The sequence below is a fragment of the Egretta garzetta genome, unplaced genomic scaffold (genome assembly GCF_000687185.1).
Source record: "Egretta garzetta isolate BGI_Z169 unplaced genomic scaffold, ASM68718v1 scaffold39, whole genome shotgun sequence".
Taxonomy (NCBI): domain Eukaryota; kingdom Metazoa; phylum Chordata; class Aves; order Pelecaniformes; family Ardeidae; genus Egretta; species Egretta garzetta.
The window spans coordinates 3,867,617-3,888,254 of NW_009260945.1; the positions used below are offsets into that span (position 1 = coordinate 3,867,617).

The window sequence follows — 20,638 nt, forward strand, 5'->3', positions numbered from 1 at the left end:
CGCGGTGACTTATACAAAAACCAGCCACTTTCACGGAGACTGGCAGCAGCTCTGCTGGAGTCTATTGGCAGAGCGGGGCCTCCGAAATAGCTCTTGCTCATGTCTGACCTCCGTGAGCTGGCTTGCTGGGAATTTTACTTTCCCTTTTATTCATATCCGTTCTCTGCTTTAACAGCTGGTCTTTGGGCGAATAGCTTGGAATGCCTCCCCTTCCCGCCTGTGAAGGGATGGAGCTGGGATTGCTCAGAGCTGCTGGGTGTTGCTGGGTGGCACCTGCACCCCTGGCATCTTTGGTGGCGAAGGTACCTGCCGCCGTGCCTGGGTGTGCTGCCCGGCTAATGCTCGCTCCCAGTACAGCTGGGACAACAGCAGTGTTGTTCAAGTCTTCCTGTCGTTGGGGTCAAGGATAATTGCTTAGGCTGTAGGCATCACTCTTTTTCATGCAAAAATCTGGGCTGCGTGGCTTCCTCAGTAGGGCTCGTACGCGCTGAGAGCTTCTCTGGCACTGCTCTGACTGCCGCTTTCTCCCCAAAATCCAGACCCACGCTGAACCACGGGAGTCTCTGCAAGCAAACCTACCATCATCTTCATCTCTGCTTCTACTGGCTGTGGAGGAGGAGGCATGAATCCTGTCCTGCCTTGGATCCTTCCTCTTGGATGTCTGCTGCTCCTGACAAAGGCAGCCGAGTGCTTTATCTTGCCCAACTCAAGTCACCTGGAGAGCATTCTGAGTAAATATCAGGATGGGGAAACTCACTCCAGATCCAAGAGAGCCATTTTATTCTCAGACAGACAGGAGATAGTGATGCTCCACAATAAATTGAGAGGTCAAGTGTACCCAGCAGCCTCTAATATGGAATACATGGTGAGTCTAGCTCCTGGTACCTAATTTTGCCATGACTGTTTTGGGTGTTGGTGGGTTTTTTTACTTTATTTTAATTTTCCTTATGGTGCAAGAGGTGTAGCAAATTTCCTCTAAAGTAAGTTTTTCTCAAGAGGTTTCCTGGAGCGGTTTCATTTCAGAGTGAACGATGCTTTAGATCATTGGACTGTTTGGGTTGGAAAGGGCCACTAACGGGTCATCGAGTCCATCCGCTGCATAGTTTCAGGACTGGTTCCATTATTCATAAACTAACGTCTGGCCCAGCCCTGGACGCATCTCCAGTGATGGCAATTCCACAGCCTGCCCCAGCAGGTTCTTCCATTACTTTAATGTCATAAAAGCATCAAATTTTCCCTGGTGTTTAACCCACATTCTCCCTGTGAAAGCTTTCAGACCGTTGTGACTGGTGTTTCAGGACATCTCAGTCTGCTCAGAGAAATCTCTGATGGTCTTTGGGTTGCCATCAGCTGCCACCCAACGCTGGAGGTAGCATCTGCCCTTTTGCCATATGCTGGTCACTGGAGATTATCAACGTGAGCCACGCATCCATGGTGCTGCTGGGAATCTGCTCAGCACCTTAGAGGAATGGGGCTTGAGGAATGGGGCTCCATCTGCAAAGAATTTCGATCACTGGAAGTGGCTGGAAAGACTTTGGGAGTTGATGGGTCAGTGCTATTGGCTTTTTCATAGTTCAAGAAACCAAAATAAAAGTTTGGTCAAGGTAGTCTCCCACTTCAGAGGGAGAACTTAAAAGTATGACTATGAAATATGCCTTTACCACCAACAATTCAGATGAATAGGGTTTTTTTTTTCACCTGGCTTCGGAGACCCTACTTTGAGTTATTTCTGACATGCCATCAAAATATTCTGGGGCCAGAAAATGATGTAGGCAAATAATATTTATTTTTTTTTGTGCCTTTTCCCAATGTGCAAATATACTTGTGACCCAAACTAGCTTGACTTCAACTGTGCCCCCCTGCTGACAGATTAAATGATTAATGGCTTGTTAAGACCGTGTTTAAAAGGGTAAAATAAATAGTACACTAAATGTAATATAAAATTGTTTGCCAGCTGTGCTGAAATGCAAATGGAAAATGCTGCCTTTTGTGATGGTAGGGAAAAGGAAAAGAGAAGGGAGAGCAGAGGACAGCAAGGAAGGACAACTGTCTGTCCGTCGGTCCTTGCTAGCATTCTCACCGCTGGCCTTTCATCCCGCTTTTGTCAGAAATCGCGTGCCTTTCTACCACCCGGTGCTTTGTGCCTCTCCCAGCGGGCTCTCGCGTTACCCTGCAGGCTGCCTGCAAGGCGCTGCCAGAGAAGGGCTGACCTGATGAATTTCCAGCAAGTAAACACAAAGCATGAGAAAGCCAAATGTGTTTTGGTTGGCTTGGAGGATCTGAGAGGGCTGCCGTTGCGGACTGTCCGCTGCCCGACTGCTGTTTGCGCTTGCAGCGTGGTTACGCTTTCATGTTTGCCTTTGCTCAGGGCGCTTTTCTAGTGGTTCCTACGGGCGATTGAGGGTAAATGAAAGGGCCTTATATGCTGTGAAGAAAGACGCCGAGTATGAGATGGTGCTACTTGGAAAGGCTATAATCAGTCTTTCATGTATTCGTGTTTACCCAATACTACTTGGAAATGCTGTGTATATTCTGAACGTGAATTTCACTTTAATCCTTTGTTCTGCATAGGACATTTCTCATTTGGACTCGTTTAAGAGGATGGTCTGCCTTTAGTACCGTAGATTAACTTTTCTCTTTTCCTTTGGTGCCAGTGTGAAGCATCACAGGCGAGGTGTGGGGCTAATTTGTGGATAAGTAGGTAGAACTTGTTCTTGCCCATACACAGACACAGAATCGTAAGGGTTGGAAGGGACCTCAGGAGATCATCTAGTCCAACCCCAACCCCATCAACCTCCAGACACTGCCTTGTGAAAGTCCTTTCTCCCAGCTCCATACCTGACGTACTTAAGTGATCTGGAGTGGCAAAGGGAGCTACTGTAGTCCAGGGAAGGGACATATCTATCTACTATGGGATGAACTTCAGGCAGCGGACGCTGGTGATAGGAAGGCAGTAACAGAGTGAGTCCCATAGCTTATCTGGAGATCAAAAGAATTCTATACATATAGAATAAAGGTAAAGCAGAGTGAAGAAATGAAGAAAGAAACAGTTTTGCTGCTGGGTTTGTGTAATTAATTGAAAGCTAGCACGGGTATTCAGTGTTAATGGAACAGAAGTGAGGGACGTACATCTTCCCAACAAAGTTGGTCAAATACAGAATTACCCTCACCCTTACAACAGCTTTATGATCGACGCTTCCACTGTGCGTTCGGACTTCATAACAGCAGTCACGGCAGTGGATGGGTGCCAAGGCCAAAACAAACGCCTTGTGAATGAACCCAGAGTAGAATGGGCATCATAGTTCCTACAGCAACTTGACCTTTTAAGATGGCTTAGTCAGATGGCTTTCAGCAGTCAGGAAAGGCAGAAATCCTTCCTCTTGCGGAGGCCTCAAAAACAGCTGGATAAATGAAATTGTTCTCAGTAGAGATTGCTGGAAGGAGAATACTTTGTTTTCATGTATAAGGTATCCATCCTTCATCTAAACTGTAGGGTGGTGACTTTCCTTGTCAGGATGGGATAGTATTTCTGTGTGGGTTAGCCAAGCACGTCCAAGCTTCTGCCAGTACGTGTCAGTCCTGGACTCTCATGCCACATCTAAAAGTAAATTGCCCGTACTGCAAGAAGTCTAAGCTGGGGAGAAAGATGAGAGAGTAACCTGATCACTACAACTCGGGTGTCTAGGGTTAGGTTTACCCACTAGTTAGGCTGAGTAAACGGACTCCTTGTGGGGTATGTTCTTAGTAAATCTGAACCTGCAAATTGCAGTATAGTGTGCATGTGCCATGCATGTATTGGACATGTACAGTGAATACTGTACTTTGAAAGGCCATTGCAAACTTGCAGGGAGTAAAAAAAGAGAGTTCATGTGCTAAATCACTTGGAATCGCACATAACCAAAGGCTTCTCAGTCTCTGCTTGAGAAGGAAACGGAGCATAGATGTACGCTGCCCCCCTGGCTTCAGTAGTCTTCCTAGATACTGCTTTGAATATTGGCATAAAGACTTTTTGCAAGTGTAGCTGGGAAAGTCTGAAATCTCTTTTTTTTTTTTAATATGTTTATTGCTCTGAAATAATTCCAGCCTCCTGACCGCATTCACGTCTGGGAAGCAAAAGGCAAATAACTGCTCTAATTTAAATGGGATGGCTTTGTAATCTGACGCCCACAGAAATGAGCTTCTCTACTCATCAAGCACAAAGCCATGCAAAGACATAGCTCATTCCCAATTGCCTGTTGAGTATCTTTTGTCCGAGTTCATTTATTTTATCCGTAGGCATCAAAGGAAGATGTAATGCATATGTTCACATCAATTTCCATTTAATGGCCTATTGCTCATAACATCTCTGCATTAAATTAGAAGATTTGGAATGTCTCCTCCTTTGAGGCTGCAGGGAATAATGCTCTGCTAGAAAGTCTGAAGTACAAGCAGCGCATAACATCTTGGGAGAGTTTCTGTGGCTTATGTGTGTTGGATGGGAAGGCGGATTGTGGCTGGTCATTGCCTGGTGTAGAAAGTGGGAGACCACAAAAAGTTGTGTGTCTAGGCACAATTGCAATAGTCTGCCTGAGCAAAGGTTTGGAAATGTGTGTGTGGTGGGTCAGATCCCATACACCTTCAAGGAGTTCAAGGGCTGAGACGGAAAATGGTTTTATTCCCTCTGTCAGAGCTGTGTCCGCACGGGGTTTTGCAGACTGACGTGAATTTGCTTGGCCACTGGTCAGTTCAAAACCAAGCTGATGAGCTCAGAGCAGCTCTGGGATGTTGTTGGAATTCGGGTTGCTGAGCACGCTTAATGATAAGCTGTTCTCAGAGGTCTGGGCTGTTAGCTCAGTGAGATGAGCTCATGTTTGCCTTACGAAGATAGTGTAGACACACCAAGTTCCAGGAGACACTGCGTTTTCCTGTCGCCTTAGCCAGGGACATGTGGTCCCTCCCCATCCCAGTTATAACTGCCCAAGACTGTGTTCAGATACTTGCTTGGAATGAGCACTTGATGTTTTTTAAATGTGTTTGAGTGCCCAAATGCCCTCCAGTCCTCCAAACAGGCTCTGACAGGTCCTTTGATATGTTTGAGATCAGAAGTTGCTTTTCTTCTGGAGAAAACAGGACTTGGAAAGACCAGCTGGTTGTGATGGTAAACGTCCAAAGAGGACATAATCTTGCACTGGCACGTGAATGGGCTGGAGACACATTACAAGACCTCTCTCCTCTTTGGTTTTATTTGTAGGAATGTGCGGTAATAATTTAATCCCAACGAATTATCCTCTAAGGACTGTTCTGGACAGACCAGCTGTCAGTAATTACACAGTGAATTCAGGGCACTGTCTACCAGGTCCAGCAAGTCTGGCCTTTAAAACAAGTACACTCCTGGGCAGTGGAGCCACTGAAGCCTGCTTTCCTATTTGCTTTTGTATCGTGTTTGAGCTCTTGGTTGGCTTACAGCTGGGTGATACTCAATGAAGACTGATCTCACACCAACGTCCTTCCCTCGGTGGGAATGTAAACAGGATTTGTCGCTTCTAACCTGATGCCTGCTTCAGTGAGGGTGATATTAGCTTAGCAGCTCTGGGACTTTGCCACCTCTGTTAAATTTGACTGGATCCATCAGAGGACTCAGCCTGGAAGGAGAAAGGGAGATGGGACCAGGAGGCTCAGACCCACACTCCTTGCTCAAGAGGTTGGGCCAAAAATCTCCATCTGTGTCGGTAGTGAACTGTGGGACCACATTTGCTTTTGGAATTCCCCTCGATGGAAAAGCCAGGAAATGTCCTGGTAGTAAGGACAACGGATGGGAAGTCCTGTGGCAGCTACGTCAGAGCACTGACGGCATGTTAGAAGTCTTGCAGATCTCAAAGATGTGCCATGAGGAAGCTCTAGGATCTCTATCCTTGATTTTTTTTTTTTTTAAACAGGTTAGAAAAACACCTGTGAAGAATGTCATCTTGTGTTTTATGGTGGTTAGCCTAGATGGGTTCTTGAGGTCTTACCGGGTCTGTTTCTGCTGACCTATGCAAAGCATCTCCTAAGCAGCATGACATCAAGCAGGAAAAATAACAGACCCTTTAGTGCCCTTCCTTTCCATGGCAGGGGAAGAAATTTGCTTTTAGGTCAGGAGACATCATAAAAATGTGCTGGCTTCACAAGGACAGGCCAGACACCAGGGGTGAGTTGTAATTTAGTCTCTCTTTCTCCTCTAATAGCTGTTGGTTGAGTCCCTTGATCTAATAAGTTTATGATCTAATAAGCTTGAGATGATAAATTGACCTGTTCTTTTCTCTCCCCACCCCCTGCAGACCTGGGATGATGAGCTGGAAAGATCAGCCCATGCTTGGGCTCAGCAATGCATCTGGGACCATGGGCCTAGTGCCCTCATCAGGTCAATTGGACAGAACTTGGCGGTTCACTGGGGCAGGTAAGAGTTGGGGTGCTGCAAGCTCATTGCAAAGAGTGATTTATGGATCCTTCTGTAGAGCCTGTTGGAAAGTTTTGCCTTGATGACGCTTAGTAGAGCCCTGAGGAGATGGGAGAAAAGGTGAGGATCAATAGTTGGTATTGTGACAGTCAGATGGTTATAGCGATAACAACTCCAGCTGCCTTCAGCTGACTGTTCCCAGCAAACCAACGTTGATGTGGGTTCCTCCATTTATCTGTATCTCTGAGTACTGCAGTTGTCATGTGCCTGAGGTCACTCTTGCTCCTTAAGGAGAGCAGCTACAGAGGCCATATCCCTTGCTCCTAAATCTGCTGTTTCACCGGGGGTTTCTGGCACCACGCAGAGAACTGGCTGAAAGCTGAAGTGTCTCAGGAACAATGTCTGGACTCAGCTGTGAGCTCAGAACTCATTGCTGTAAACTTCTTAATTATCTCCTGCTGTATTTCCCATAAATATTTATCCAGCTCCTAATTTCTCTTTACTGAAACCACTTTGCAGATTTTTTTTTTTTTTTTCCTCAACTTCCTGGGGAAAGTTTTTACCCTAAAGCCGTTAACCCAAAGTCGTTAACCCAGCTAGGAAAGCTGACATTAAGGTTTCCAAATGGACTTGCCTCTCCATCTCATGGTGAAACGTATTTATTGTTAAGCCTGTTTTAGGTTAAGCTTGCTTTGTACAGCAAACATTTGGTACGTGCTCAGGATGGGTGACCCCACCCTAATGGGTGGAAATGAAGTTATGCTTGTTGTAAATCAGGTAGAACTTGGTTGAAAGCAGTGGAAATTTGCTGGTGCGAAATTGGCCCGATATAAAAATCGGGCCGGTTTTTGTTGGCAGAATTAAATAATGATTGGAAAGTAGAGTGGTTAATCCATTGGAAACAAAGTCAAAAGATCGGGCTGTTCTTGGCTCTCCTACAAACATTCAAGATGGCCATGGGTTACTGATGGAGGTAGATCCAATCTCCCTCCCTTTGCAGTCACTGAGAGGAAAAAGAAATCAGATTTATCTCAGTTTTTTCAGGAACGGGCCATAACTTGATTGCCTCAATTTCCTCTCCTGTAGAATAGGATTCGGAAAGTATTCACGTAATGACATCATGAGATTAATGTTTTTGAAATACTTCTAATGAATGATTTTTAATGAAGAGCTGGCTGAAAGAACAAACTCCAGTTGGTAATGATATCATTTGTATTTCTGGCCGCTTGCTTCGTGTGAGCTGTTGAAAGCCATAAAAAGTAGTGGGTTTGGAGCACTGCTCTGCTTTGATAGAGAGTTTGCACATTGCTCTCATTGCTCACTGCCTACGTAGCACGCAAAACACCTCTCAGTTCCTATGGGTAGTTTTAACACCGTTTGTGTTCCCCCAAGCAGCCACAGGCTGCAATACCTGGTGCATGGTTTGCCCAAAGTACCCACGGCCCCTGTGGGGGCACGGTGCAGCGGGAAATTGCTGCAATAAAAGGTGGGGGGAGGTTTCAGTTGAATATGAGGAAAAACTTCTTTGAGGGTGCCCGAGCCCTGGCCCAGGCTGCCCAGGGGGGCTGTGGAGTCTCCTTCTCTGGAGATATTCAGCCCCCGCCTGGACGCTGTCCTGTGCCCCCTGCTCTGGGTGAGACTGCTTGAGCAGGGGGTTGGACTGGATGATCTCTGGAGGGCCCTTCCAACCCCTGCCAGTCTGGGATTCTGGGATTCTGTGACTATTCTGCACCGACTCTTGGTGTGATGCGAGTGTGAAAAAGCCCGCTGGCTTCCAAAGGTCTTACAGTATTAACTGCTAGCGTACTTCCAGATTTAGCAAATTGCCTGGTGGTAAAATAGGTACACGATGGCTTTTGGTTGGAGATGTTTGGCAAACCTTAACTTCTGTTTACTTTCAAAATACAACTTTCCGCCAAACTAGAAGGGGTTTTTTTTTTGTAGTTGTGTGGAAAAGTCAGGAGGACATTTCAGGTCAGCGGCACTTGAAGAGCATGTCAAACCTATAAATAATACAGAAAGTCAGACTGGGCTGTGAATCTTAGGGGGAAAAAAATCATCTCCAACATGTTCAATGAGACTGGGAAAAAATCATCTCCAACATGTTCAATGAGACTGGGAAAAAATCATCTCCAACTTGTTCAATGAGATTGGGAAAAAGTCATCTCCAATATGTTCAATGAGATTTTTATTTTTTTTTTCCTGTTTGTTAGACCACATTACAGGGTTCTTTAAGCAACACTTTCTCAATGAATGAAACGCCGGAAACTTTTATATAAAAATTAGAAAAACTTGTATTTAAAAAATCTGAGATTACAATATGGCAGGAGGCTAACAGGTATTGCTTGAAAACTTCTACCAGACCTTGGTGATTTCAGCTGTGACCGGTCTTTGCTCCTTCAGGTATCGGTCTCCAGCTTTCCATGTCCAATCTTGGTATGATGAAGTTAAAGATTACACCTACCCGTATCCTCACGAGTGCAACCCATGGTGCCCAGACAAATGCACCGGCTCGATGTGCACGCATTACACCCAGGTAAAGGAGCCAAAGGGCTTTTGTATCCCTACTCTCTGCGTCCCCCCCGCGTCCCACTTGTCACTGCAACGTGAGCCCAGAGAGGGGCAGTTTGCTTATTTTCAATGACTGTGTGGCACTTGCAGATAGTCTGGGCCACGACGAACAAGATCGGCTGCGCCGTGAACGTCTGCAAGCAGATGAACGTCTGGGGAGAAATCTGGGAGAACGCCGTCTACCTGGTCTGCAACTACTCACCGAAGTAAGGCGGATGAGCTGGGCTCTCTCCAGCTTCCCTAAAACTGGCAGGTTGCTCAACTAAGCCCAGGATCTGGGGAAGAGATTTCAGGCAGTCTAGACTGGTGGTTGTGGCTTTAAATTTTCTCTTTCGACGGCAGCACAGAGCTGGTTCAAGATTTTTGAGCATTGCCTGGAAAACTGAATGAGGGGCCGGGGCCAGGCCGGAGCTTTGATGTTCCTGCCATGGGAAGGAGGAGCAGGAGATGGCCAGGACGGAGCTGGCGTGTGCTGCCAAGCGAGGCTTGTGCTCTCCCGGCTGCTCGGAGGGTGGGAGGGGACGGGGTGGTGGTTGCTGCTGCTCAGTGCTGAGCTGCCTATCGTGACACATTTTCACCCCCTCCCTGCAAGATCCACTGGGTTAAGCACACGGCTGCTTCGTGCAAACCCAGCCCCGCAGCCGTGGCTGGTGGAAGCGAAGCGAGCTGGGGACTGCTGCAAGTTGCTGCAAAGAGATAAATCCCAGAGCCGATGAGCTCCCCGTGGCTTAGGGGAAAAAAAAAAAAAAAAGTGAAATAGCTAAATCTTAACTGATGCAGTTAACTCGATGGTTCGATGAAATTTCAAAATGAAAATCACATTTCTTGATTACGATGTTCAGGAGAAGTTGGCAATTGATATTTCGCTCCCTGGTGATGGCAATTGATATTTTCTGCTTTAATGGCTGGTAGGAGAAACATTCCCACTCCACATCCTCAGCAATTTAAATCTTATCTTAAAATAGGGAAATCGCTATGTACAGATGGAGTGGCTTGGAAAACACCTGGCTTCTGGAGATGGTAGGGCAGAATAACGCGGAGAAATAAGGAGTGTGGGTACAGAGCTGGCAGCTCACAACGGGGATCCAGGCAGGGCCCTGCGGGTGGGTTGTCTAAGCCCTCCTCCCCACGTTAGCTACTGAGCGCCTTGTGCTTGTGGTTTGGTGGGACTGAATGTCCTGCTCCTCGTAGGGGATCGCACGGTCTCCCATGGAGCTCCTGCAGCAGGTTGGGCTATTTGCACGTCATCCATTCAGGGCTGCTGGATGGAAAAATACTCTATTTGGGCAATTTCTGCTTAATCTTTTCTCTCTGGCATCAGTGCGCATTGTCCTCATCTAGCCTTGTAGGTGGAGACAGCTGAAAGAGCAATAACTGGAGGGTTCGTAGCCATGGGCTGAACTCCGGCTCCTTCAACCTTCTCAGTCCCTGAAGTCTGCAGGACAGAGTGCCAAAAAGGGCTTTTGTTTCTGGGTAGTTTCTTGAGGAAAATGCAGTAATCCATCCGTTTACGTCTGTTTGCATAAGATCACAGCATTTCTATTGGAGTTTAATGTAAAAGCAATATTGAATGCAATTTATCTAAGTAAGCCCCTCCAAACATCATCTTGGAGGTGAAATGAGAAGGAATATTTTTCTTACCACCAGCTTTCCTGGGCTGGTTGCTTCATCTTTGCTGAGTTGCTCTGGGCCAGGGTGATCTTTCTGCGGCCTCAGAGACAAAATTGGGGACTTGAGGATGCCAGGTTGGGTGAGGAGAAAGTGCAAAGTGCTGCTCCATTTCCCAGATGATTTGGCATGAGGGTCGGTGTATTTCTGCTGTTTTTTTTCTGTTTGGAAATGGTTCCAGATGGAAAATGGAGCTGCTTTTAAATGGCAAGAGCTGTGCTCCAGCCTGGCCCCTGCAGCTGCCTGGGGGTGTTGCAGAAAATGATGGGAGACTTGTGGCCCTGATGAACAGGAAAGATGAAGGCAAACATCAGGCAGATAGAATGCAGCCCCTGAGCCCTTGTCGGGGACAACAGGGACAGAAAGAGTGGGGACAGGCGGTCTTTTCCCCATTTACAGCCCCCTATCCAAGGATGAGTGCAGCAGAAACACCTATTTTCCCCGCTCCTTTAGTGCTAGGCTGTCTCAGGGGCTTGGATGGGTATTTGGGTGCCTGATGGCTGCGTGTTCCTCCCGTGCTTCCAGGGGCAACTGGATCGGAGAAGCCCCGTACAAGACCGGCCGGCCCTGCTCCGAGTGCCCGCCAAGCTACGGAGGAGGCTGCCAGAACAACCTCTGCTACCGAGGTACGCGGTGGGGGGCTTGGGTCGTCCTCCTGGGGTGGGGAAAAGCCTGCAGCAAGCTTCTGCCTGGAAACTTTTAATTAGAAGCAGCCGCAGCTTTATGCACCTTTTAATTAGCCATCCTTAATATTTTGACAGCAGAGCACGTGGTAAATGAGTGGCTGCTGCTGAAAACTGAAAAGCCCTGAACTGCTTCAAATCTGGAGCTGGGATTCAGTGTGTTTTACCCTGGTGAAAAGGAGAGCGAGCGCTCGGACTGGGGGGGTTGGGGGAAGCTGCTCTGAGCTTTACATGGGTTTGGCTCGGGAGCTCCAGTGGGATTTTGAGCGCTGGCAGGCTGCGGGCAGGAGCGATCCCGTCCTCGCGGGGTTTGTTTGGGAAGGGAATGTTCTCTGGCGCTTACCGGAGGCGATGTGGGTGGGCAGAGCTTGGCCGCCTGCCCCGCTCCTTCAGGGGCTGGGGATGGAACATTTCCCTCTCTCCCCACCTTGGTTTTCATGGTTGCAAAATGAATATAGCGATTCGTGTCTCGTGGAGGAGAGGAGGGGATCAGGGATGGTTTTTCCTGAAAAAAATAATCTAAAAAGTATTCTTCACACCGAAATCTGCACTGAAGCAGTGCTATCCCCCCAGCACCCAGGATTTTCTGGAGTTGCATTGAGGGCATTTTTCTTCTCCCGTGTTTTGCTTCACAGAGAACTGGGGTCTCTAAAACAGGCAGGTTCCCTGGAGAATTCCCCAAAGGAGAGACTTATTTTGCTGCAATGTTGCATTTGGCATTTTTAGCCTGGGGTTGCAGGTCCAGGTGGAGGTCCCCGGGGTGCCGGTGGGCTGGAGAGGGGAGGGGGTGCCTTGGTGGTAGAAAGCCCACTCGGAGCCACCATCCATCACCTCTTTGTTTGCATCGTTCCTCTCCTCATTGCCGAGGATGAGAGTGGTGCAGGGTTTTGGGTAGGACTGGCCAAGCAGAATTAATTTTGCTGGCACCGTTTCCCAAATCCCTTTGCCCGGCTGCAAGAGCAGGCAGCTTGTTCTCCATCGAAGGGCAAAGCGAGGGATAAACCCACCGCAGGTGCTAAAGCCAGGCTTGTGCTGTAGCAGGACCTAGGCTTCACCGGAGGAGTGGCTGAAGCCACGCTGATGGGGTGGTTTGAAGAAGCAAACCCAGGCTGGGAGGAGAAGAGGCTTCAGCCACCTTCCCAAATGCCACCTTCCCAAATACTTGGGCCCTCTTCTTGCGTGCACCCTTCAGCAAATTTCGTGTTTTCCTCCAGAGAGAAAGAGGTTTATGGGAAAGAGAATAGCAGCACTTTTTGTCATTAATTATTTGGGATCATTTCAAATCTTTATTGTAAAATGCTCTAACTGCCTCTGTGCGCAGAGGAGTGGGAGAGGAGCAGATCTCCCCTCCCGGTGCCGCACCTGCCCCGGCAATAGCCCCGCGCTGCCTTTAATGGGCATTTTTGACTTCCCAAATAGTTAAAAGCAGGTCCTCGTCAAACTAAATCACCTGTCTCAAAACATGAACCCGTCTGGCTTCCCCATCAATGCGAACGCACTGTATTTATTTTTAATCCCCTCTTCTAACAAGATTACCGTTACGAAGATCCCGTCATCGTCGAGACAGACGAGACTAACGAAGTGGAGATTTCGCAGGTTGCGGAGCAAAAGCCTGTGCGGTTCTACCCTCCTGAAAGCAAGCTCGACACCCCCGTCAGACCCAATAAAATCAGCCCGGACTCCTACATGAGTAAGATGGCCTCTTTCTTTTTCTGCTCCTATAAGTTTTAAAGTACCTCCGTAGGAAAAGGTGTGGAAAAGGATGAGGAGGCTCAGGGAAGAAATAACTGGGAGGATGTTTGAGTGTGTGTGGGGGGGTGTTAATCTGTGCGAAAATTCACTGTTAATTCTAGCAGAAGCCTGCCAGAAGTGGGGAGCAAAGCTTTCAAAAGCCACTTGTGCCTTCTGCACATCAATCTGCAATAGTTATTTGTTCTTTTAAGACATCTTTGAAGACATCTCAAGGAACTATTGGTGAACCTAAGGGCCCCAGATCAGCAATTACTTTAGGAAATATTGGTTTTATTTCCCAGTTAAAGTACTGAATGGTCTGAAGTTGCTCCAGGGCAGGTTTAGGTTGGACATTAGGTAAAATTTCTTCACAGAAAGGGTTGTCAGGCTCTGGAATGGGCTGCCCAGGGAGGTGGTCGAGTCCTCATCCCTGGAGGGATTTAAAAGAAGGATAGATGAGGTGCTTAGGGACAGGGTTTAGTGGTGGGATGGCAGGGTTAGGTTAACGGTGGGACTCGATGATCTTAAAGGTCTTTTCCAACCTAAATGATTCTATGATTCTATACACTCAGACGTTACCCCCTTTGCAGCTTTTGTTTTGTTTTGGTTTTTTTTTTTTAAATTTGTTTCCTTTTTATTTCTTATTTGGGAAGATTTCTGAAGTTATTTGCGGAGCTGGTAGTATTTCCTCAGTTGTTTTCTAATTGCTGTTAATTAAAAGCACCTTACTGTGAAAACAAGGTGAGGCAAGCCAACGCATCCTTTTCAAGTTTATCCACCGGCATCTCGGGAGTCTGTAATTAAATGGAGAATGAGAGCTCTGGCTGCAGACCTCGGGCTGTAAATCAAAGCCTTCAGCTGTTTCTCCCTCGCTAACATTTCCAACGACACTTGTCTCGGGTGAATGGCTAAAGGGGCATGGACTGCTCCGGGCTGGTTGGTTTGTGATTAGATTTTATCTCGCTGCACCAAAGACCTCCAGGAAAGATGCATGGTGGTTGCTCATCTCCGTGGCTCAAGAGCAGGCTGTGGCAGTCTCTTTCCTTTTAAAAATAATTATTTATTTTCTTTTTTTCTCCCCAGCACAAGTCATCACCTGTGAAACCAAGATGAGAGACAAATGCAGAGGCTCAACATGCAACAGGTAGACTTTTATTGATGCCTCTTGGGGTGCTGCGGCGGAAAAGTGGCCTAAAAATTGGCCAGTTCTTGCAAACATGGGATAGGCTATACTATGTATTTTTTGTGACTGTCTAGGTAGATATCTTCTTTTTTTTTTTTTTTTTTTTTTTAAAAAAAAAAAGCCTTAATTTCGCCTTCAGCCAAGCCTAGCAAGAAGGTGACTCAGTTTATTTTATTCAGCCATGATGACCCACAGTTCCAGGTGTCCAAAGTCATTTGATAAATTTTGGCAGAGTAATTTTTGAGCTTTTTTCATGCATTCCACCGCTGTCCAAGCCAGACCAATAATTCATGGCTTGCCCCCCCCCAGCCAGTCAGGAACCGGTTAAGGTTTCTGCAAAGAACGGGACAGTTTATCACTTGGAGAAAAACCAAATCCACAGAATCTAAATATCGGTCAGGCTTTTAAGGAGGGTGGAGAAACTGTTTTAAAAAGTAGCTATTTTGCAATCTTGTTTTTAAATGGAAGACTTACGTGAAATGAATGGAATGACTATTAAACGAAATAGAGTCAAAGTCTGTTTTTCTTGAATTGTTTTTTTGCCACCCTCAAAGATATATATCTTTACTAGGTATTTGTGCCCAGCTGGCTGCTTGTACAGTAAGGGAAAGATCTTTGGAACATTTTATTATGAGAGTGTAAGTACCTTTTAATAGCTCATAGATGTAATTTGTGGGGAGTTAGCGGTAATAGCAGAAATGGGAAAAGCCAACAATTTGAGTGTAATTTGGCTTTTCGTATTCTCCAGTTGTGCTGTAGAATGGTGCTAATAGAGATTATCTGTATTTTCCTCATCTTAGTGATGAAAAAAGAAGCGGTCTGGAAAGGCAAAGCGATTCCAGACCCGGTGTTGTCATGAATGTCCTTAACGTGCAATGAAACCCATGGGAAGAGAGGGATGGGGATCAATAGACAGCTCTTACAAAGAGCTCTTCTTTAGCGTGGGCAGCTGTCATGCTAAACAGAAATTTTATACGGAAAACGCTGTTAAATTCTGTAACTAAATAATATTTGGGGCTGATTTGCTGGATTTCGAATTAGCAAGATTCTTTATCAACAAAGCATGGCACGGTTTTCCCATCAAAACTCCTTTTGGGGTGAGGAAAGGTTGAGGAGAAAAGGGGTTTTGTGTAAAAGCATGTTTTCTTTCCCCGTTCTCGCTGTTGGTGCATGGCTGCGTCGCCCGTGATACATCTTTGCCCTGCAACTTCTGTGATTGCAGACAGCCGCCTCCTCCAAGTGGTTTCAGCAGAAATATTTTGGGTTTGAATATTTTGTTGAGAACTGGAAATATTTCGTGCTGGTTGTTAATTTCCAACGCTGCTTTTCTTCTAAATTGTATCTAAAAGTACGGGTTTGCTATTGAAAAAAAGCTTGCCATTCAACCAGGCAGTGCTTAAAATAATAATAATAATAAAAGAATAAGGCTGTGCTGGGAGAGTAAGATTTAACAACCAGATTCCAAAGGAGTGTACTCAGCTTATTTTCCATTTGGCCCCTTGGTGGTGGTTTCGTTTCTTCTTCTTCGTGTTTTGCTCAGCGGCGGGTCAGTGTTGCTCTGTGAATGAGATTTATTTCACATACGGTTTGTATCTCTACTCTTGGTCAGTCATCAAGCATTTGCCGCGCTGCCATTCATTACGGCATCCTGGACAACAAGGGAGGACTGGTTGATATCACAAGGAAGGGGAGGACACCGGCTTTTGTGAGGTCTACCCGGAACGGCGTGGAGTCTTTTAGGTACCCTCTCCATTAAAAAGTTTTTGTATTTGCTTTAAGAACAAGCAGATGCTCAGTCATCGTTGTTCCTCATACGTAGACACAGTGATCTGAGTGATTTGGGTATGCTTATTTTTTTAATGAAGGGTTTTGTTTGCTTGTTTTGCAGGAAAAGTAAGCCTTCGAATGCATTCACGGTTTCCAAAGTCGCAAGTAAGTTTTAAAAGTTGAGAAGAAACCATTGTCGCTAGAGTGTTAGGGGATAGTTGTGAGGCTGCGCCTTGAATGCTGGGGTCAGGGTTGGGCCCCTCACTCCCAGAAGGACCTGGGGGGGCTGGAGCGTGTCCAGAGAAGGGCAGCGGAGCTGGGGAGAAACGGCCTCAAGATGCGCCAGGGCAGGTTTAGGTTGGACATCAGGAAAAATTTCTTCCCTGAAATGGCTGTCAGGCACTGGAAGGGGCTGCCCAGGGAAGGGGTTGAGTCCCCATCGCTGGAGGTATCTAAAAGCCGGGCAGAGGAGGTGCTTAGGGACAGGGTTTAGTGGTGGGATGGCAGGGTTAGGGTAGCGGTTGGGCTTGATGATCTTAAAGGTCTTTTCCAACCTAAATGACCCTATGATCATTCCAGTGCTCTTTTTCATTTCAAGTGGTCTTGTCAAATAGTTCAGTGCTGCAACCAAACCCTAGAGTGGTGATCCATCACCCTCTATGGGCAATTCCACCATCCACCACCTCATTTTCCTGTGGGGATCTAGGAGGAAAGTACAGAAGAAGGTGATAATGGGACATTTCCAGCTGCAACTCTGGGTGACGGATCACGGGTCGGGTCCAAACATCAGCTGCAGTGTCACAAGCTGCTGATAGTAAAGTGATGGAAGATGAGCCATCCTTGTATGAAAGCCTCAGTCTAGTGTCAACACTGTATAAAAACTGAAAAAAATGGTACCTAATATAATAGCGCAGTAGTATAATGAAACACATAATACATACAAAATTAGTTTATAACAGTGGGTCTTCATATTTATGATGACCATATGAATAGATACTGTGGAGTTCTACTTTTTAACCATTTCCCACTTTCTGAATATCTTTGAATAATTCCTCCTCCGTATAATCATGACTTTGATTAGATCCACTTGAGCCACTTGCAGGGAAAGCGATAGGTGCCAGGTTATTTGGACTCCATGCCTGGAGCTGTAGCAAAAATACATGGTCTTGTGTGTCAGCTGCTTTCCTCTTTTGAAAGCGGTGACCTTGTTAAGGCCACGCTGTAGCGCGGTTGCAGGATTTCTGCTGGCGAGCTGGTCAGCCCTCTCCTGGCTGCACGCTGCCGGTAAAGGAGCCAGCGCCTTCCTCCTGGTGCCCTCAGCTGGACGTGGGTCTCCCCAGATGCCTTGCGTGACTATGACTTGTGTGTTTTCTGCAGCTGCCCGAGCTATTAGGCCTAGTAATTTGCCTTTCCGTGTTTCTTTCCGCAGCGCAGACGCTGGATTGCTATACCACGGTGGCTGAGCTGTGCCAGTTCAAAAAGCCGGCGACCCATTGCCCGAGGTAACCGCGTGCCACGAGCACGAGCCTGCGTGTGTTCAGCTTAAACCCGCTCTGCTCTGAGGATGGAGATGCTGCGGCCCCCAAACCTGAGGGCCAGCAGGAATGGAGCTGGTTTTACCGGGTGAACCGGAGGAGGGGGGGTTGGGAACGATGTGTTTCCTTTTGCCACCGTGCTTTTCTTGGCATCACGATAGAAAAACCGGGTAAAGTTTTCGGACCGCTCCGGTAACGCGCGATGCCCTTGCAGCACAGCCCTATGCATGAGCGTGCGACTTCACGCTCTGCCTTTATTCTCCTGCGCTCGCTGGGTTTTTGGATCCGGTTTTCCTTTCCACCTTAAAACAAAAAAGAAGTTTGTTCTGGAAAGCCGCTTTGTGCAGGTGTTAAGTCATGGCAGGGCAGGGGGGCACAAACGCGTGCAAATAATTACGTGCACGGCGTTGTGCAAAAATAGAGGCACCTGCTTTGGAAAACGTCATGAAAGGCCAATCCCTCTTCTAGTGGTCAACCCCCCCTGTTTGCAGTTCTGCAGTAACTACCAAATGTCATCTGAGGGGAACAAATAATCAAATTCACTGTTGCCACCTGTGGACCAGATGCAGGCACTTGAAATCTCCCAGGAATGCAGCTTGCCTTCCTGTTGAGCCTTGATATAGACAATAACTATGAATAAATTGTTTTCTAGGATTTATTGTCCAGCCCACTGTAAAGACGAGCCATCGTACTGGGCCCCGGTGTTTGGCACAAAGGTTTATGCAGACGTGAGTACGCTCCTCTCCTTGATCCCCAACCCCTGTACCGCGATGTCTGTATCGCAGAGCTGGGCTCGTAGGCTGCGATTTAGGGAAGGCAGTCGAACTCTCCGTGATCGTGACAGCGTGGGGATGGGGTAAATGGCGATGAGGAATGAAGCAGCAGCAGCAAAGCACAGCAGCTACTACGCCAGGCTGGGGTCTGATGGGCTTGGGGAGCCCTGCCATGCTCCGGCACTGATTTATCCTTATGGACTTGGTCAGGTCACTTAACCTCCCCATGCCTCAGGGTCTGTGGCTGTGAGACGATGGCAGCGTTCGTCCACCTTTGCAGTGCTTTGAGAGCTGCAGATGAGCACCAAAGGGCTTTTATTTTATATACCATCGCACTGTATAGTTGGCAAAAATAGGCCTTCGTCCCCCTCTCCTGTCCTCCTCCTCCTGGGAGATGAACGGTGGTTTTGAGCAGTCGGGACGGAGTGCAGAGCGGTGGAAGGAAAGCATGCGAGTTGGTTTTATTGGTTTGTTTTTCTAAACTCTGCTCATGGGGATGAGCAGAGGCTTGATGCTAAAACTAGGCAGAGAGTCATTTTTTTGAAATCTCTTAATATTAGGCCTTGAAAAACTGGGCTTCAGTGTTTTCCATTTGTGGGTGCTGCTTGCTTTTTTTTTTCTTTTTTTCTTTCTTTTTTCCTTTTTCTTTCTTTTTTTCCTTTTTCTTTCTTTTTTTCCTTTTTCTTTCTTTTTTTCCTTTTTCTTTCTTTTTTTCCTTTTTCTTTCTTTTTTTCCTTTTTCTTTCTTTTTTCCCTTTTCTTCTTTTTTTCCCCTTTCTTCTTTTTTTCCCCTTTCTTCTTTTTTTCCCCTTTCTTCTTTTTTTCCCCTTTCTTCTTTTTTTCCCCTTTCTTCTTTTTTTCCCCTTTCTTCTTTTTTTCCCCTTTCTTCTTTTTTTCCCCTTTCTTCTTTTTTTCCCCTTTCTTCTTTTTTTCCCCTTTCTTCTTTTTTTCCCTTTTCTTCTTTTTTTCCCTTTTCTTCTTTTTTTCCCTTTTCTTCTTTTTTTCCCTTTTCTTCTTTTTTTCCCTTTTCTTCTTTTTTTCCCTTTTCTTCTTTTTTTCCCTTTTCTTCTTTTTTTCCCTTTTCTTCTTTTTTTCCCTTTTCTTCTTTTTTTCCCTTTTCTTCTTTTTTTCCCTTTTCTTCTTTTTTTCCCTTTTCTTCTTTTTTTCCCTTTTCTTGATCATGGACCCCCAGCTTGGGGTCACCATGGAGCTTTGCAGACTCCTGAGGAAAAAAAAAACATCCTGCAGAAATCATACAGTATTCGGGGCAAGCAATTTTGAAAGCACTTTAAAAAAAAAAAAAAACCAACATCAACCCAACCCTGTTTTTTATTTTACTTGAGACCAATTTGTTTTAAGGGTAGAGCTGCACGAACAGACTAGCCTAGCCCAGCTCCCATGCAAATTCACCCGGGAGCTGCCACCCCGCTGTACCTGCCCCGACGCATGCCCCGGCCTGCAGGAAATGGGAAATAGTTTTCTTTCTTTCACTGAGGACAGAACTACCTCAGATTACCCCCAAACGAACGGGGCCTGCGATTACAAAGGGCATTAGGCAAAGCCCAGCATCCCAGGCTGGCATTGCTCCCTGATTTGTACTGACGCAAAAGGATTAGTGTCCTCTAATGAATCGTGAGCTCCATTTCCTACCCTACCCCCTGGGTATTGTTTCATAAACGGGGGCATGGGACTGTGATTTGGGAGGAAAATAAAACGGGGGGGGGGGGGGGGGGAAGGAAGTATTTGGCCACTTCTTAGAGGGTTTGGTTAACCTTTGTCTGGACTACTGTACTAATAGGGGGGTAGGGGTGTAATAAGGAAAGCATTTAGTTTTTTATGACAGCCCGAGATTGGTGGCAAAGCAGGTGAAACCAAGCTGGGAAAAAGGAGTTTGAGGCGGCTGTGAAGCACACAGAGAGGAATCGATGCTGAGGAGGGCTCAGGCTGGAAAGCTGCGAAGGGAAACCTGCGTGCCGTGCGGGGAGAGTTTGGGCAAAGGCTTCTCCCAGGGGGCACGGGCCATGCAGGATGCCCTCCAGGAGGTGATGCTGTGCGTTAACCCCAGCCCATGGCTGAGGAAGATTGAAAGCAGAGAATGAGCTGGATGAGACACGTGCCAGCCCATGCACCAGTACAGGCTCGAGGCTGACCTGCTGGAAAGCAGCTCTGCTGAGAGGGACCTGGCAGTCCTGGTAGGGGACAAGCTGACCATGAGCCAGCAGGGTGCCCTTGCTGCCCAGAAGGCCAATGGCATCCTTGGGAGCATCAAGAGGACCATGGCCAGCAGGGCGAGGGAGGTTCTCCTCCCCCTCT

At 46.9% G+C, this 20,638-nt stretch overlaps 1 protein-coding gene across 1 annotated transcript in view; it reads left to right on the forward strand.

Moving 5' to 3' along the window:
- The window catches only part of CRISPLD2 (cysteine rich secretory protein LCCL domain containing 2), a 31,827-nt gene that overhangs the window by 5,412 nt on the left and 5,777 nt on the right, over positions 1 to 20,638 (forward strand). The window contains exons 3-14 of the mRNA XM_009647188.2: positions 540 to 865; positions 6,297 to 6,415; positions 8,819 to 8,951; positions 9,077 to 9,192; positions 11,180 to 11,280; positions 12,869 to 13,027; positions 14,152 to 14,212; positions 14,823 to 14,889; positions 15,861 to 15,991; positions 16,140 to 16,183; positions 17,448 to 17,520; positions 18,206 to 18,281. Coding sequence (XP_009645483.1) covers positions 623 to 865; positions 6,297 to 6,415; positions 8,819 to 8,951; positions 9,077 to 9,192; positions 11,180 to 11,280; positions 12,869 to 13,027; positions 14,152 to 14,212; positions 14,823 to 14,889; positions 15,861 to 15,991; positions 16,140 to 16,183; positions 17,448 to 17,520; positions 18,206 to 18,281 — 1,323 coding nt within the window. The 5' untranslated portion in view covers positions 540 to 622. The remainder of the gene's footprint in view (positions 1 to 539; positions 866 to 6,296; positions 6,416 to 8,818; positions 8,952 to 9,076; positions 9,193 to 11,179; positions 11,281 to 12,868; positions 13,028 to 14,151; positions 14,213 to 14,822; positions 14,890 to 15,860; positions 15,992 to 16,139; positions 16,184 to 17,447; positions 17,521 to 18,205; positions 18,282 to 20,638) is intronic.